At 44.5% G+C, this 18,624-nt stretch overlaps 1 protein-coding gene across 6 annotated transcripts in view; it reads right to left on the bottom strand.

Moving 5' to 3' along the window:
- Positions 1-18,624, bottom strand: part of PTPRT (protein tyrosine phosphatase receptor type T) — a 739,839-nt gene that overhangs the window by 380,235 nt on the left and 340,980 nt on the right. For all 6 annotated transcript variants that reach the window (XM_030533365.1, XM_030533367.1, XM_030533369.1 and 3 more), the window contains exon 7: positions 1,718-2,011. In XM_030533365.1, coding sequence (XP_030389225.1) covers positions 1,718-2,011 — 294 coding nt within the window. The remainder of the gene's footprint in view (positions 1-1,717; positions 2,012-18,624) is intronic.

Raw genomic sequence — 18,624 nt, 5'->3', positions numbered from 1 at the left:
GGGTTCTCATGCTGTGGCAGTATGTGATGAATACTAATGCATCGACTTAATCCAATCATAGGACAACATTTGGCCAAATGTAGTTACTGCTTAAAATACTTTAACCCCCCTTGCAGACATCAGGTTGGTTGGTTTACTTCATCAACATGGATATTTGGAATCAGATATTTTGTACGAGCTCACTAAAGTCTACTTGCTATATTACCCTAGTGGAAGGAAGAGAGATACATCCTCTATCAACTTTTCTCCTTTGTTTAAACTATTGCAAGACACATCTAGAAATGTGATCCAAACCGTGAGAAGAAAGCAGTATGGAAGGAAGGAACTTACAGTGGGATGCCTAACCCACTCCACTGCTGTGCAACAAGCTTGATTTCCCTTTGCAAGTGACAAATACACAGCATATTCAGAACACTAAGAACAGGCTCATCTTTCACCAGGAAAGTTAAAACTGGATTACAGAACTGGTCTCCTCCACCCCCTTTCCTCAAAATTCCTCCATGCAAACAGGAAGCACAATGTCCTGCAACATTCAGATAGCACTAAATGCTGCCACAGGTAAAAAGAGGAGTTATTCAGCCTCCTTGAATGGAGGACAAAAACATACCCATCCCATACTTTCTAACACTTTCCATTAATGCTATTAATTTGTTGGAACTTTTTATTAAGGCAAAGTTACAACAAATCATTATAACATACTACACTGTACATTGTTCATTCAGCACCAGGTTAATAGTCAAAGAACCTGGCTAAAGATTCTGACTTTCTGGCTGGGTAGTTGGTGAGAAAGCTTTTCAATTATTTGGACAGTCCATATCTTACTATAGCACAATTCCATAAGAGGAAATGTCAGATTTTTCCAATAATATGCAATATAAAGTCTAGCTGCTAACTATAAACAACTAAATTAATTGTATGTTCACTCAGATTTGTCCACACCAGGAAGTTTTATGGTGGAGTCCCCATGAATTTAAAGACTGATTTCATTCTGTAAGTCAAAAGCCTTGGTTCATAAATTCAGCTGTGCATAAAATTTCATGCAGAGCAAAACTAGCCATATGGGTATTAGTGGGTGAAGATTTGCACTGTTTTGAAGAAAAAAATAAGTCTGGGAAGGAAATTAAAGCCAAAACAAAACAAGACATTTTGAAACAATCACAGAATTACATATTGTAAAAATATTTCTGAAGTTTGTACAAAGTGCTGAAAGCTTTCTGGTTTGTGGCTGACACTGCAAAAGTTACTTAAGAGGAAAAGTATGTATTTACTATGCACTTAAGAGATGGAAACATTGATAATGAGCTTGTCTTAGGGTCAATGTGACCCTCAGAGAACTAGTTTAAAAGATTATCATTGGCTTGTCATCTTATCTTCTTGGGTTTCCCACTAATACCGTGAGTGGGAATGCATTGTAGATGTCTAAACAGCGGCCTATGCCTATTAAAAACATGCCACCTGAACAGAAAAATGAATGTAAGAAAACAAACATACCAAAATCAATCCATATCCTGAATTAAAAGAGTGCTCCAGACAATACAGCTACATTAAAAGAGGGGTGGGAGTATTGGCTGTTATTGGGTCAGTAACTCATTGGCGCATAGAAAGAAGAGTAGCGTTAGATACAGCTTGCACTGTAATGCAGCTTTGTTCAGGTATCAGTCACAAAACATTTAAACCAAAACTACAGTGCTGTTTATAAAGCATAAGATTCCCCTACCTGCACATTTTGTTCTTGTCGTGAGTGGAGGCCCAGGGGGCCCTGTGCCCCCTTCACCAGGGCGGGTGAGGAGCACCCTGATCTCATACTCCACATCAGGGTCCAGGTGCCACAGTTTGTAATTTGGGGAGTCTACGATGTGGGTTTCTGCCCAGTTTCCAGTGGTTGTACGGTATTCCACCTCCTTCAGTATTATAGGCCCATCTCCGATGATAGAATTGGCGTTGGGTTTGATCCACAAATAGGTGGCGCCGACAGCCAGCAGTTCAGGGGGCGCAATGGGCGTGGGAGGTTCTGCAAGCAACAAAAAATTAGAAGATGCTTTTGAAATGTGTTGTATTGTTACAGTCCAGTCAAGTTAAGCATTAACACCATGTTCAGCAGAAAGGCTGGTCCAAACTCTGCTCTGTTACTCAGGTGCACTTCTCACGAATATGTACCTGACAATACCTTATATGAGATTGAATTCCATGGAATTGAGCATAATTTGGCTTAATATATTTATTTCTAACTGGGTGCTATAACAGACTTCAGGAGGCAGAAAGTCCTACCCTTCTATGGAAAACGAGGAGCCACATAATATGAAAGAAAAATAAATTTTATCTATTTAGAAATACCCTCACAAAATACAGCTCCTGACCTTAGCCCATCCCATGTACTCATCTCAAAATAGAGAACCCATCTCCTGAGTAATTTACCATAGAGTGATTATTAAAATAAAATACAGTAACTTGAAAAGTTCAACACTGTTCCCACAGTTATTTCCTACTCTAAGAGGAGAAAATGCAGTGAATCAAATGGCACTGTATAGCTGTGGGCAAAGACCATGCTTTTATCGGTGAACACTGTATTTAGGAAATTCAAAAGGCCATTTTAACAAGAAGCTGTAGTTTTAAAATCGGATACATTTTTAGACCAAATTAGTTGACAGTGTCTTTAAAAATACAATCGAAAATGTATTTAAATGCCTGAAGGATCTTTGCTTGTTTAATAGTAACACAAATAGAATGCTGCTGAAGTTCAATGTAACTACATTACAGCTATGGTGGGGCTAAAAGAGAAACTAAGAGAATGAATTAACAGATGCCATGGTCTTTCAGAGCAAAATATGTTTAACTTCATGAGTGATGGCACTAAAGCCAAGTCTGCGTGAGACTTGACGACTGCCTGGAAGAAGTCTGAGAAGCATCACCAGGAGGCAGGAGCCAGAAGGGTGCAGATTACCTCTGTGATAAAAAGGAGAGCAAGTCAGCAAGACGGCTCTCCAGTACCCTTTGATTTAGTCCTCAAATAGTCTACAGGGGCCTGGCAGCCTGCCTCATTTTTTTGTACTATTTCTGTATACATAACACTGGCATATTGGAAGCCACATGAATACCGTATGTCTTGTGGTTTTGAAAACCTGAACTGAAATGTGCAAGATTCTAAGCGATTTCTTTAATCACATCTGGTCTGTTTTCCACCCCTCTAATTTGGTTTGCACTCAGCCCAGAGGACACAGAAATTCTCTTTGCTTGCGAAGCTAAGGAGACAGACACAGCAGACACCTTTTTTCATAAGGAAAGAAGTCCTATAGAAGTTAGTGACACAGAGCTTTTTAAGTCTTAGAAATAGATTTCTGTAAGAGTTACTCTAAAAACCCTTTTGAATTGACTAGAATGATAAGCTTTCCTCCTGTGATTAGTTAAAGGAATGAATGCTTGGGCTGCAAACCACAGAGGAGCTCAAGACATATGCATTGATGGGGAATGAGAACAAACATTGGGGTGTGCAGAACATTCCTGCAAGTGTGGAAGTATCCCATTGAACCTTAGGAAGCACCAGAGTCCCCCATTCCTTAATTTACAAGGTTCATTGTAGGGGCATGGAGGTTACCCAAACTCACAAGAGATCCTGCATTCACCATCTGAAAGTTTTGATGGGAAAAAAAACCCAACTCCATTGACAAGCCTTCCTAGCCCAGGGGGATTTACTCTGAGCTTAAATTCTGAAGAGCATCAGGGCCTTGGATTAAAAACCCTCTAGCAAGACACCTGGGCCTGGATGCACAAAAGGAGTCAGGTGCTTAAGTCTCTGTTTTAGGCACCTAAGGGTATGTTCACACCGCCCGAGCCCAAACATCAACACTGTAATTTTCTATAGCCCCACAAGCCTGAGTGAGCTGACATGGGCCAGCCATGAATGTTTTATTGCTGCGTAGACACCCTAAAGCCCAGTTTGGGGACCACTGTAATGTACAAAACTCCTGCTGAACTCTGCTGGCACCTAGACTCAGCTGACACCAGCTTTTCAGGGTACAAGTTCCCTCAGTGCTTATGTTTTTGCCTCTGGATATGTGTGCTGCTGCCTCCCTCTAGGAACCCAGATACCTATCTTCCACTTACGCCACAAAGTGATTCACAAACCAGGGGAAGACAGGCATCTGGCCACCTAAGTCATGTGCGGGGCCCAATCCTATAGGTGCCCTCTGGGCACAGCTACCGGGTAGGGCCCCTCAGATGAGTTCACACAAAACAGCTGAAGGAAGGGAGAAGGAGGATGTCCCTCAGAACGTTTAGCACATATGGGCACCCTAACTGGGCTGAAATTTATGAGGGAGGTCCTCCTCCTCCCTTCTGGTTTCTTGTTAAAATGGTGTAGATCAGTGGTTTTCAACCTTTTTTTTCATTTGGGGACCCTAAAAATTTCAAATGGAGGGGCAGACCCCTTTGAAAATCTTACAGACATAGTATGTGGACCCTCAGGTGTCCATGGACCTTCCCCTTCTGGTCAGCATCTCCCATTAGCTAGCCTAGGAGGGCTCCCTGCCTAGCATATTTGCTTTTGTGATTTGCAGACTAAAGCACCTGTCTCTCCCCATTCATTGTAGAGGAGCCTCAGTGCCTGAGTTTGGCTTTGTGAAGTACAGCAATTTTCTAGGTGTTTAACTCCTTTTGCGCATCCAAGCCCTTGTCTGTAAAGCAAGCAGAACTAACATGGTGATACATAAATAAGTAATAAAGAGCTGAACAAATAATCTAATGACTAAATAATTCAGTAAATTCCAGCCCTATTTGTGGTTTGTTAGCGTAAGATAATTTACTCCGATTAATCCATTATTCAAAGTTACTCAACAAAATTTATGGTGAATGTTATTTACTCTGTGGCTTGCTATTCAAAGTCTGAGCTGTGTTGCTTCAGTGGAATCAACCACAGAAATCACACTATTTGTTCCCTGGAAGAATGAGCAACTCTTATCATCACAATTCTAATTGGAATGGTAGATATCCCCCAAAAGCAAACAAAAGAGTGTGACACATAGTTTGTTTAAAATTCAAACAAATGTTTGCAAACTTAGTTTTTGGCCCTTTCTCCAAACTCCAGGCAGAAACTTGTGTGTGTCAAAAAGCTAGTGGCTTACATTAGGGACATCTCCAACAAATCTATTTTCAAAAAACAAAAATTAAACCAGGGGTAGCTAGATTTTCATTAACAATATGAGCATCACAAACTGCTTGATATTGATTTTTCCCCTATGCACCATAATTAAAAGACGATCTTACAGATTTATTTTCTGATGCCAAAAAAGACGACGGCATCTTACAAGTCAAGTTACATCCCAAGTTACCAGACAAATGAAATATTAAGCCCCAAACTCCTGGGTATCACATAGTATAATAGCAACATTATGTAAATTACTTTGGGATTTGGTTGAGGATTAGAAAAAAGATTTACCGGTAGAACAGTTAAATTAGTAGAGCTCCATCTCCTCTATACATTCAAAGCAAGTTTAGATACTCTAAGGATTAGCAAACTGCATCAGAATAAGAAATCCACAGTGCTCTCCTCCATCCGCTTTCATCTCAGCCCTGGAACAACACAAACCTTTCTGAAGGGTTGTCCAATGTTTTCTTGTTTCCATGTATTTCTGCCCTTTCAGGTTCTGACTAGAAGCAGAAGTGCCAAAACATCACAAGAAAATGATGAAAACTGTTTAAGACTGTCAAACCCAATTCTAAAGATTGAAGGAACTTGAATGAATGTTAGTTGAACTAATTATTTTGGCCTCAATCCTGCACCACTGAAGGCAACAGGAGCTTTTCCCATTACCTTAAATAGGACGAGGACCAAGACCTTAACATCATTCTGGACCTAAATATTGAAAATATTTCACCTTAAAGAATTAAGCCATTATTTATCAGAGCAAGCACCTGGAGCAGGAGCAATGTATTTGTTGTGACCTTTGCAAATAAACTGCACTTGTAACCACTACAAATTGCCTGCCTGATACTGTTATGAGCTGGCGATTCTAATTAATGTTTATGTGATCTTATCAGTGACTTAAAATGCTTATTAAATGGAGTGCTGACAGATTGAGGAAATATCCGTGTCAAATTGTGATCTCTATTTTGTTTTTATGAATCCTATTTTATTCCAGGGGCCCTACTTTATAATAAAACCTTTGTTTGGGTGTGTGACCTTCATGTTGTATTACAAACATCCTTAGTGGATTAGAACATCCATTTTATAGTAGGAGTTTGACACCTAGTGGAAAGATCATGTCTGAGAAGCTGTGACAGAGCAATCAAGGGTCATCAGTGTTGAATGACTCTCCTACTAGAACAATGGGTTTTCTTCTGGTAGGCTATCAGCTTTGAAGGGCTACACTGAAGCCAACAGGGGATGAGGCGTTTCTCTGGAGTTAGGAGGAGGAGGGGTGACCACCATTAAATAAAAACAGACCAGTTTAAGGAGAAAGAGAAGGTAGGAAGGGCTGTCTAGAACCCAGGACTTGTGGAAGGCATGTGTTCAAACTTAAGTGGAGGAGTGCTGTTCATGAACTTGTTTTTCAAAGATAAGTAAATCTAGTGTGCTTTGATAAGCGCCCAGATTTTCAAAGGTATTTAGGTGTTGCTGTGCTCAGTGCCTCGATGCCTAACTGATTTGGGAGACTAAATCTCATGTTCAACAGAAATTTATAGACTTAAGAATCTGAAGTCTATCAACAGCCAATGGGATTCATACTCTTTAGAAAATGAGATGTAAGGTCCCAAATAAGTTGGGTGATGAGATGCTAAGTGCTGCAACACCTATATACCTTCAAAATCTAGACCATAGTGCCTATGTCTAGGAAATTACTTTGCTAAGCCTGTGTTCCTTATTTGCCTAACATGTTGTCCTTCAAGGGGTTAATCAGAAGCTCAGCATGCCCACAGAAAAGTGGAACTGTGGGAACATGCAGAAGCAATGGGGGATTCAGCAAGGCTTGTAGCTCTGGGGTTTATGTCAGCCAGACTGCAAGATCCTACTGCCCAAGAAGAAGTCAGACACGAGGTCTCACCTGGGAATGTGCATGAGACCCCCAGAGCTAGGAACAGTGACCAGTTAATACCCAGGCCCAGATGACTTAGAAGAAAGTAGGATCCATTCATAACAGATGGGCACCTGTTTGGAGATAGGGACTGGGCCAGGTTGTGACAAACGTCACCCCCTGCAATGTGACAGCTGATTTGACAAGGTCATCAAAAAAATCCATCCAACTCCTTTAATTCACAAAGCATTATATGAATTTCATGCTATTATATTAACTGCCTGTACACTGCTCTTGGGAATGCAATTTAGGCCTCACCTATACCAGTGACATTGTTTCCACAGCGACTAATAGACTTTAAAAAGAGAAAATGGAAAGACACTAAGGAAAGGGCAAAGACATACAAAATAAAAGGAATATTTAACCTTTCTGTAGGGAAACTATCACAAAGCATCTGAGTGTTGTATAACTCAAAAGTGCAGGCCTGAAGATAACATTGCACTTCCAGAGAGATTTTCAAACATGTCAAAATATTTTATACAGACCGATACCTATTTTACAAATGGGGAAACTGAGGCACAAGACGTTTATCTGACTCACCCAAAATTAGAAGATTCTTATGGCCAAGCTGTGAATACCACCCAGATCTCTTAATCTCAGTCCAGTACTTTAATAATATGACCATCTTTCTATTCTAATGGGCATTAGGCCCAGACCCATTAGATCTAAAGCTAATCTAGAATTAAACCTAATTTGTATCACAATCTCAAATCTCCCACAGTGAAGGATTCAGACTCAGCTCTCTATACAGTGTTTTTAAAACCAAATACCTTCAAACAGAAACCAAATCAAATCCACATAGCCTGAAACAGCATTCATGTATGGGGCAATAGAGCATGGGGGAAGCGCAGTGGCAAACCCCTGAGGGCCAGCAAACCTGCCAGTAAGGGAATTAGCCACAATCTAGCCAAATGATCGAGAAAGGCAGACAAAGAAGGAAGAAACATGAAGGAGGGACCCAAAAATGTATTAAGAAAATGGAAAGCCCACCTAAGTGAAGCCAAGAGAAGAATGGAATTGAGAACATGTGAAGAGAAGTAGCCAAAGAGACAAACAAAACAACACATTACATATATCAAAAGTGTGAAATCAGCAGATCTGCTAACTCCCAGAGTAAAGCCATTCTGAAGAGAATATGTCCACTGCAGAGGCTAAATTTTTTCTTTGCATCAGTCTTCATTACAACATTGTTGGGGAGATATCTGGAAGAGAACGGGTTGAAGGTAGGTAAGGATGATGCACTTTCAGAGATTGTAAAAGCAGCAAAGCGTCCTGTGGCACCTTATAGACTAAGAGACGTACTGAAGCATGAGCTTTCATGGTGAATACCCACTTCGTCAGATGTGACATGCATCCGTTGAAGCAGGTATTCACCCACGAAAGCTCATGCGCTAATACATCTGTTAGACTATAAGGTGCCACAGGACACTTTGCTGCTTTTACAGATCCAGACTAACATGGCTACTCCGATGATACTTTCAGAGATTGGGGTGTCAAAAAAAAAAAAAAGAGAGAGAGAGAGAGAGAGAGAGGGGTGGTTTGGGATGATTCTGTTTAATCAGTTTAAGTCCCTAGGACCAGATGGTATTCACATCAGAGTTCCAAAGGAATTTTAAAATCAAATGGCCAAGCTCCTGATAAATACACAATTTCACTTTAAACTGTGTGGGAAGGCTGGGAAATAGCAAATGTGATTGTCTTTTAAAGAGGTGCTGAGTAATCCTGTGAATAGACCAGTAAACCCTAAGCATTTATAAAATTGCAAAAATAGATTACACTAAACTACTTCCCAAACTGAGATAATCTATAGGGTACATTTTCCCCTAACACTAGTCCCATGAGCAATAGGTTTCATAACTAGAAATATATAGCTATAACAATATCATCCTAGCAGATACCAATTCTCTACAGGGACCTTATGTTTCTGCAGCTTTAATCCAACAGACCAGCACATATCTGGAGCTCCTATCAGTGCTGCGAACAGTAAGATGTGATTACCATGGACTATGATTGCTCAAAAAATTACAAAGTCATGGGACTGGGATGAATTTCCCTGTAGGCAGGAGGTAATACAGTGAAGGATCAAACAGGGTGAAAAATACTTGCATGTTAGCGTCTACAGTCATATACTAGGCTGTGGATGCAGACTGGTGGTAGACATCAATTCTATTTCAACCCTGATTTAACTGGAAAGTTAGCTGTGAATTTTTATTCTTAAATTATCGACTATACAAACAGAGTCCCTTGCTTGAGATCAGTAGCTGTTTGAGAGACTAGGACATAAAAACTCTTTTCATTGGAAGAACTAACTTGGTACTGAAATGCCTCAGATGATATCACTTGCATTAATTTGTCTCTATATTAACTTTTTGAGCATGCTTGCTTTAAAAATTCACCGGATTAAAAGACTATCAGTTTCAGAAACATTTCATGTCTTTAAAATAGGTAATTTAATAGAAATGGTTGAATCTTCCAAGCCAGTGAACTTTTAAGAGCAACCATTATGTTAGCAGCTTTCATCTGAAGTTGGAAATGGCTGGAGAAACCTAGGACAGAAGGGGAGTCAAGTGAAAAAAGGCCCTTCAGCTTTAATGAGCATTTGTACATAATGTTCACACATTAGACGAAGTGGTATTTCACCCACGAAAGCTCATGCTCCAATACATCTGTTAGTCTGTAAGGTGCCACAGGACTCTTTGCTGCTTTTACATTACAGACCATTTCTTTCCAATGGATGATGAAGGATGGCATTATGGTTAAAGTATTGACTGTAACTCAGATCCAGTTTGAAGACCCAGCTCTACTACAGACTTCTTATATGACCTTGGATAACCTGGTTCCTCATCTCTGGAATGGGGTTAATACTTCTCTCTCTCTGTCTTGCCCATTTACATTAATCTTTTTGGGGCTGTATCTATGAACGTGCCCATCACAATATGGTCCTGAAGTACTACAGTGACACAGAAAGTAATTTCAGTTGTTGCCCTCCATCTTTGTACAATGATACAATGCAGCAATCTGGTACTACAGGAAAGCATTGTATGTTAGATCTGGTTAAAAGTTCTTACCTCTGTTTTTGTTATGCTCACCAGAAAGCGTTCAATGATCTACCATTCTCTCTCCCATGCATTTTTTGCATTAGACAAAATCATTTTTTGCAGTAGCTATCGCATGTCTACACCAACAGAGACTCACATTTCCAATTAGATGCAATAATGATTGCTCTGATGTTTATATTTATTTCAAAGTATGAAACATGAAAGAACACTTAATTCCAGGAACTGGGCACATATGACACGATTAAAAATGCAAATAATTTTCCTTCTCAAATGAATCCAGGCAGAAAACTGGAATTTTCACCATTATAGATTCCTGAAAATCCACACCACTACATTACCCAAAGGTCTGTTTCAAATAGATGGGGTTTGCAGCATGACCTATAAGTAAACAAACAAACAAAAAATGGACTATTTCAAACTGTAATGGGATGACCTGCACCTTTAAGAGTCAGGGGCCTGGAGCAGTCAGTCCCATACAATTAGCCCAGCTGGTATGGTATGGAGGATCTGATTCTTCTACAGAGAGCGGTAGGAAGCTCCAGGACGGGGGGGATGCTTAGAGGGAGGAACAGACAAGTCCACTAGGAGTGAATAGGCTCCAGCAGGAAGGCCTGAGAGACCCCAAGGGAGAAATAAACTGAGAATATGGACTTGATGGGGCTTTTTGAGAACTTTATTTTGGAACTGACTTTAATGTTAATAAATCTAGCCCCAAAGGAGGGCATGCTGCACCAAAACAGGTTGTTCTGATAGTTTGATTTACGGGGCCCTGAGCTGAAGAACAGAGAAACTGTGGTACGGTGCCTGCAGAATGACCTCAGGCCACACATGGATGCTCAGGAGGTAGCTGGCCCATTTACACAAAGCAGCAGGAGATGTTAGGAACTGAATTCCAAAACTGAGGAGCCCTCATGGAGAACTCTGCCAGCTTCACTCTCTTACATACTAAAGGAGTATGTTGATCTCACCTGCTTCAAATACCTTTGGTAGCCCCATGGTGTAGGATCTGAAGAAACCTTTGTCAACCATCTGCACCTGGCACCCCACACCTGGTACTCCAGCTATCTCTCCTCTCACTTCATCTGTTGCTCATCATCAATAAACCAAGGTGACATGTGAGGACAAAGTGATGGAAGGAGACAACTGGGAGGTCACCATATCAATTGTGGAAGAAGATTGTGAAGTCCGACAATCCATCCACAGAGTGGATGGTCAGAGTGGTCTCTCAGAACACAAGTTTATCTCTGAGATGTTTCTGGAGGCACTCTGGTTTCCTTTGGGAGGGTGAATCATCAGAACAGGCCTTTCACTCCAACTTTCTCTCATTGGTAGATCCCAAAGTGCTTTACAAAATTGAGTAGATACATTATCATTCTATAAATCAAGAAACTAAGGTGCAAACAGGTTAAATGACTTTCCAAAGATCATGAAGGAAGAGCTGAGAAGATAATCCAGACCTCTTGACTTTCAGTACAGGGCCCTGGGAGCATTGCACCATGCTACCATCCAAGAGTGCCTTCGTCCCAGTTAAATAATCAATATTCTGGCACTTGACCCGTCAAACTCTCGTGAGCACTAACTGGTTAAGATGGACGTGTGGGAATGGAGAGAAGTGACTTTAACAGTCAGTGCACTACTCAGCTCTTGAAAATTAGTCTTGGCAGCAATAGCCTTCTGCTCTCGATACTTCTGATACTCTCACAATATGGTGAAAAATGTTACCTGTCAAACTGTTTTTATAGAGGGGTATTTTTGTTTTTTATATATTTTTTAAGCTTTCATAAACTGACCCAAGGGTGGTGAAAGGCGGGGGAAGAACAGCTGGTCTGTATTTTGTATGACTGTCTTTTATAAAAAAACATTAAAGCAGCAAGATCAGAATTATGAAAAATGATATTCTCCTGAGTACCAGCGAGGAGAGAAAATGTCCCCTCCAAGAGAAAACAGAACTTTGTTCAGTCTTCTGGGGACAACTAATATGCACAGAAGTTTCTCAGCTTGTCCCGTTCTTAGCGATGGATGGACTGGTGCAGATAAAAGAATACACTTGAACCTTTAAAAATAACACGAAAAGACGGTTACTTACCTTTGTAACTGTTGTTCTTCGAGATGTGTTGCTCATATCCATTCCAGTTAGGTGTGTGTGTGCCGCGTGCACGTTCGTCGGAGAAACTTTTACCCTAGCAACCCAGGCGGCTCGGCTGGGCACCCCCTGGAGTGGCGCCGCTATGGCGCCCAATATATATCCCAGCCGACCCGGCCACCCTTCAGTTCCTTCTTGCCGGCTACTCCGACAGTGGGGAAGGAGGGTGGGTTTGGAATGGATATGAGCAACACATCTCGAAGAACAACAGTTACAAAGGTAAGTAACCGTCTTTTCTTCTTCGAGTGATTGCTCATATGCATTCCAGTTAGGTGATTCCCAAGCCTTACCTAGGCGGTGGGGTCGGAGCGAGATGTGGCGGTATTTAAAACTGCTAAGCCGAAGGCCGCATCATCTCTTGATTGACTGACTAGCGCATAGTGTGCGGTGAATGTGTGGACCGATGACCAGGTCGCTGCACGGCATATCTCCTGGATAGGCACGTGCGCCAGGAAGGCTGCCGACGTCGCCTGAGCTCTCGTGGAATGTGCCGTGAGGTGGCTAGAGGGGACACGAGCTAAGTCGTAGCCTGCGCGAATGCATGCAGTTACCCAGGAGGAAATCCTCTGAGGGGAGATTGGTTGACCTCTCATCCATTCTGCGATCGCCACAAACAGCTGGGGGGACTTCCGAAATGGCTTTGTTCGCTCGATGTAGAAAGCGAGCGCTCTACGTACATATAAGGAGTTCAGCTGCTGTTCCCGCCGAGAAGAGTGTGGCTTCGGGAAGAAGACGGGGAGGAAGATGTCCTGGTTGGTATAGAAGGCAGAAACAACCTTAGGGAGGAACGCCGGGTGGGGTCGCAGGTGCACTTTGTCCTTATGGAAGACGGTGTAGGGTGGATCCACTGTGAGAGCTCTCAGCTGAGACCCGCCTGGCCGATGTAATGGCCACCAAGAAGGCCGTCTTCCATGACAGGTACGTGAGCGAGCAAGTCGCCAGTGGCTCGAATGGTGGGAGCGTGAGCCTGTTCAGGACCAAGTTAAGGTCGGTAGGAGCAGGGCGGCGTACGGGGGGGTAGAGACGCTCCAGGCCTTTAACAAACCTGGCGACTAAGGGGTGGGAGAATATGGAGCGGCCACCCTCTCCTGGCCGAAAGGTGGATATGGCCGCTAAGTGTACCTTTAAGGAGGATGTCACCAGGCCCTGCTGCTTAAGGTACCAGAGGTAGTCTAGGACCGTGGCAATTGGGGTCTGCGTGGGGTTCACCTCTTGAGAAGCGCACCAGCAAGAGAAACGCTTCCACTTGGCCCTGTATGTTGAGCGAGTGGAAGGCTTCCTGCTGTTAAGGAGTATATGTTGGACTGGTGCGGAGCAGCTGAGCTCCGCCGTGTTCAGCCATGCAGGGGCCACGCCGTGAGGTGCAGGGCTCGTAGGTCCGGGTGACGAAGCATGCCGTGATCCTGCATAATCAGGTGTGGGTGGAGAGGAAGGGGAATTGGGGGGTCCACAGATAGGTCCAGCAAGGCGATGAACCAGTGCTGTCTGGGCCACGCAGGTGCGATCAAGATTAGATGCGCTTTGTCCCTGCGCAGCTTCAACAGGACCTTGTGCACCAGAGGGAACGGAGGGAAGGCATACAGGAGGTGGCGGGTCCACGGCAGGAGAAATGCGTCCGTGATCGACCCGGGAGAGAGACCTTGAAAGGAGCAAAACTCCTGGCACTTCCTGTTGGACTTGGTTGCGAAGAGGTCTATGCGGGGAAATCCCTACCTCTGGAAGATGGAATGGATGACATCCGGTCTGATCAACCATTCGTGGCAGAGGAAGGATCGGCTGAGTCTGTCCGCCAGCATGTTCTTGACCCCTGGGAGGAAGGATGCCACCAGGTCTATCGACTGGGCTATGCAGAAGTCCCAGAGTCGAATGGCTTCCTGACATAGGGGAGACGAACAGGTTCCCCCTGTTTGTTGATATAATACATGGCTGTTGTGTTGTCCGTGAGTACGGAAACACAACGGCTGTGTAGGTGTCGTTGAAACGCCTGGCAGGTGAGGCAGACTGCCCTTAGCTCCCGGACATTTATGTGGAGTGACAGCTCTTGGGACGACAAGAGGCCCTGGGTGCGCAGGTCCCCCTAAGTGGGCCCCCCACCCCAGGGATGATGCATCAGTTGTTAGAGTCACCGATGGTTGCTGTGAATGGAACGGCATCCCCGCACATACTAGAGATGGGGTCAGCCACCAGTCGAGGGAGCGGAGAGGGTCGGGGGGGACCATCACCAATACATCCAGGTGGTCCCTGCTCGAGCGGAATACGGAATGAAGCCACATTTGGAAGGGCCTCATTCGGAGCCTGGCATGCTTTGTCACGTAAGTGCATGTGGCCATATGCCCTAGAAGTGTGAGGCAGGTGCGAGCCAAGGTAATTGGGGAGGCCTGTAAGCTCTGAATGATCACAACGCTCGTCTGGAAGCGAGGTTGAGGTAAGCAGGCCCTGGCCTGAGTAGAGTCCAGGGTTGCGCCTATGAAGTCTAACCTCTGTGTGGGGACCAGGCTGGACTTCTCGGCATTGATAAGCAGGCCTACCTGGGAGAAGAGGTCCGTAACGGCCTCGACATGTCGTCGCGAGCTGGAGCGGTGCCGGAAGTACCGAGTTGACGCTCGGGACGTCGACCGGCGCCGGGAGCCTGACCGGTCCTGAGAGCGTGAGCGGTACCGGGGTGATCGGTGCTGGGAGTCTGACTGGTGCCGAGGCGATCGGTGCCGGGATCGGGATCGACGTCGCAAGCCTGAGTGGCACCTCAATGCCGAGCGTCCGCGGGACCGCAATCTGGAGCAGTGCCGGTCTGCTACACTTACCGAAGCTGGGCTGGTCAGGGTCGGTTTGCCCATAGAGCATAGTTCCCGCACCGGCAGTGCCGGGGGTAAGGGCATCGGTGCCTCGGTGATGGCGATTAGCTCTCTCGCCGCGGCAAACGTCTCCGGGGTAGAGGGTGAAGCGAGCTCTACCACGGTGTGTACCGGGGAGCTGCCAGGTGCCGGACTCGACGGCCCTCGCGGGATCGGAGTCAACAGTACCGGCTTAGAAGGTGCCGCGGCAGGTATCGGTGCCGGGCGATCCGCCTTCTGCACAGGATCTGATTGTGGGGCAGCTGATGGCGAGATGATCTGTGCCTTCGCCGCCTTCGGCCTCGGGGAGAGGGAGCGGCTCTGGGCCGGTTTCGGTGCCGGCTTCTTGGTGGTAGTACATGGTGCCGTGGTGCCCTTGCTCACCGGCTGACTTGCGCTCGGTGCCGAGGGCGAAGGTGTCAGGGCCGCTTCCATGAGGAGCTGTCTCAATCTAATGTCCCGCTCCTTCTTGGTCCTCGGCTTAAAGGACTTACAGATCGAGCACTTGGCCGATAAGTGCGACTCCCAGAGGCAGTTTAAGCAGGAGTCATGGGGGTCTCCAACTGGCATTGGCTTGTGACAAGCCGAGCACTGCTTGAAGCCCGATGAGCCGGGCATGGGCTCCGGCTCCTGGTGCGGGGGAGGAGGGGGTACCCCCGATCCCCTCACTACAACTAATAACTACACTAACAACACTAGATAACTGACTAACTAACAACTATATATCTATATATGTACAATAACAACTATAACTACTATATACAATGATAGCGAAATGAGCTGCTAGGGAGTGTGGAGGTCAGCGAAGCCGCGCTCCACAGTTCCAACGACCGACATGGGTGGTAAGAAGGAACTGAAGGGAGGCCGGGTCGGCTGGGATATATATTGGGCGCCATAGCGGCGCCACTCCAGGGGGCGCCCAGCCGACCCACCTGGTTTGCTAGGGTAAAAGTTTCTCCGACGAATGTGCACGTGGCGTGCACACACCTAACTGGAATGCATATGAGCAATCACTCGGAGAAGAACTAGAACATCTGAGACCAGAAGCTCACATAACTTCCCCCACCTCCTTCCACCATCAGCATTTTTTAGGTGTTTTTTGCTTCTGCATTTTCATATATGACCACAAGTCTCAAAATATTTTAAAAAATCTGTTCTCAGTGTGTTTCTTGCCTGACCAGCAGGAGAAAATATCCTGTCAGAGAGTCCAGGAGAAAAAGCTACTCATGAGATTTCCAGCCCAAGGACTCTGGATAAGCATTCTAAATGACAGGTGCTTGTCTGAATTAAGCTTCTGAATCTTTTCAATCTTCATTACTACTGTAGTTCAAATGGGTCCATCTCAGGTAATGCACAAGCAAAGAGGTGATCTCTTGCTGCCTTTAATTTTTTTAGCTGAAGATGTCCACATATAAAGAGCCACCGATGCCATATGGAAAATTTTGAAAAATACTGTAGGTTATACAAATCTGCCACAAAAGAGCCAGATCACGCCCTTATTCTGTGCTGTGCAATCATGCCAGCAAGAGACGCTTCTCTACATCCCTCTTTGCAGCGGCAAGACAGGAATACAACCTAGCACTTGAGAACACCAGATCACTCCCAGCTAAGTTATCCAGCTCACATCCCTGAACTAGCTTGGAGGCTCTACCCTTATAAAAGCATCAGTTGTGCATGCCCCTTGCATGGCCAGTGAGCAAATTCTACACCTACAACAAGCACCCAGCCAGCACAGCTCTGCCTCATGCACATAGCACATAGCATAGTTTCCACCAATAAAGTCAGGAGGAATCTTTATCTATCTTCCCTGTTTTCTTTACAATCAAAGGTATGTATATGAAAAACAGGATCTGGGTTTCCAAAGACGTCACCCTCTGCTGCACATTCTCCAGCTAATGGGAATCGCAAGCCTCTGCTTGTGATATCTAGTTTAAGACCGCGGAACTGATCAATGTTGGCCAAATGGATAAGGATGGAGTTGGGAGGTAAAGAAACTTAATTTCAGGCTTCTCAGAGGGTATTATAAATAATAAAGAACAAAGCATGTTTGCATGGCCTCCTTCCCAATAGCTGCAGGGTGTATTACAAATGAAGAACTGCAATGAACACATGTACTTTAATTTGGATTTTAAAAGCCAACTGCTTTTCAAAGAAAAATGAGAATGTGTTAAAGCTCCAGTATTCTGATTCCCCACCCCCCTTTAAACAGTTTGTCACCATTTCGCTTACTATTTCATTCACTCTGTTTACGACTATAACCTGCTGTTAATGTTTCACACTGCTGTCTGAACTGTATTCACGTAAGTTATCGCTCCCGGTTTTACACCTCAGTAAAGAACAGCCTGAATTCTGAACCAGAGTATTTATACTATACTGGCATTACTTACACAACTATTCTGCAGTGTGCATTATAAATATGAGGTGGCTTGTTAGTGGGTGATTGCCTGAGCCTCCAATTCTTTTAATCTCCCAAAAAATGCTATAAGGATTTTACAACATCCAGTAGAGGGCTGGGTCATTAAGGTAGCAATAGACTGCTATAGGGCCTTTTGCCTCAAAGTCAGAAGTTCAAATCTGGCCTAAAAGTATATCCGTAACACTCTGACAGCATTTGCCTAAACGTCCTACCCAGAAGGAGAGTGTTGATTGTTCTGGGACACAGTTAAGAGGGTTCTGCCAACTCACTACTGCAAATGCCTCATCAACCCATCTAGACATACAAGTAATGGGGAGCGCCTCTGGGAGAAAATCTAGGGTGTCTGCTGAACAATCCCAAGGAAGGATCCTGGGAAACTGCCATGCTGAGGAAGAAATTTTGAACTAAGGTGTTTTATTACTGATTTCTTGGTTAAAGCCAAACCCCAGGAAGGGACAATGAGGAAGGGCTGGACTTTATATAGCGTATGGACTGCATTTGGAGAACAGATAGGGAAGATGCCTGTTAATAGGCAGGGCTGCAAAGCCAGTAACATAGGATGCTGTTTCAGTGATCTATGTGAATTGAGCTGGTCTTACCGGGGAAGGATCACCATTGCACAAGCCAGGGCCGCCCAGAAGGGGGGCAAATGGGACAATTTGCCTCAGGGGCCCCCAGGAGAATATAGTATTCTATAGTATTGCAACTTTTTTTTTATGGAAGGGGCCCCCAAAATTGCTTTGCCCCAGACCACCTGAATCCTCTGGGTGGCCCTGGTACAAGCCACCAGAATTGCCCTCCTGAGCCTCAATAGCAGTCTCAGCAGAGGGGCCAAAGATTGAAAGGGCAAGGAGACTAAAATGCCTTTTCTGCCCTTAGACATGGCTGTGACAGATTAGAGCTCTGACATATGAGCAGTGTGAGAAGTTTATGCTAAGGGGCCCCACGCTGTGCCTGCTCTATGAACGAACGATACGACCCTCCAACTTTCTGAGTCTGACATTCTTCATAGTTTACACCTGCCTCTACTGGAAGCTTGCCAGATGTCTAATTTTACCAACCCTCCCTTAACATTTTAAAAGCAAAACCAAAAGAAATTGCATAACAT

The sequence above is a fragment of the Gopherus evgoodei genome, chromosome 14 (assembly GCF_007399415.2).
Source record: "Gopherus evgoodei ecotype Sinaloan lineage chromosome 14, rGopEvg1_v1.p, whole genome shotgun sequence".
Classification (NCBI taxonomy): Eukaryota; Metazoa; Chordata; order Testudines; family Testudinidae; genus Gopherus; species Gopherus evgoodei.
The sequence above is the reverse complement of the archived record's forward strand: the minus strand, read 5'-3'. Positions and strand labels throughout refer to the sequence as shown.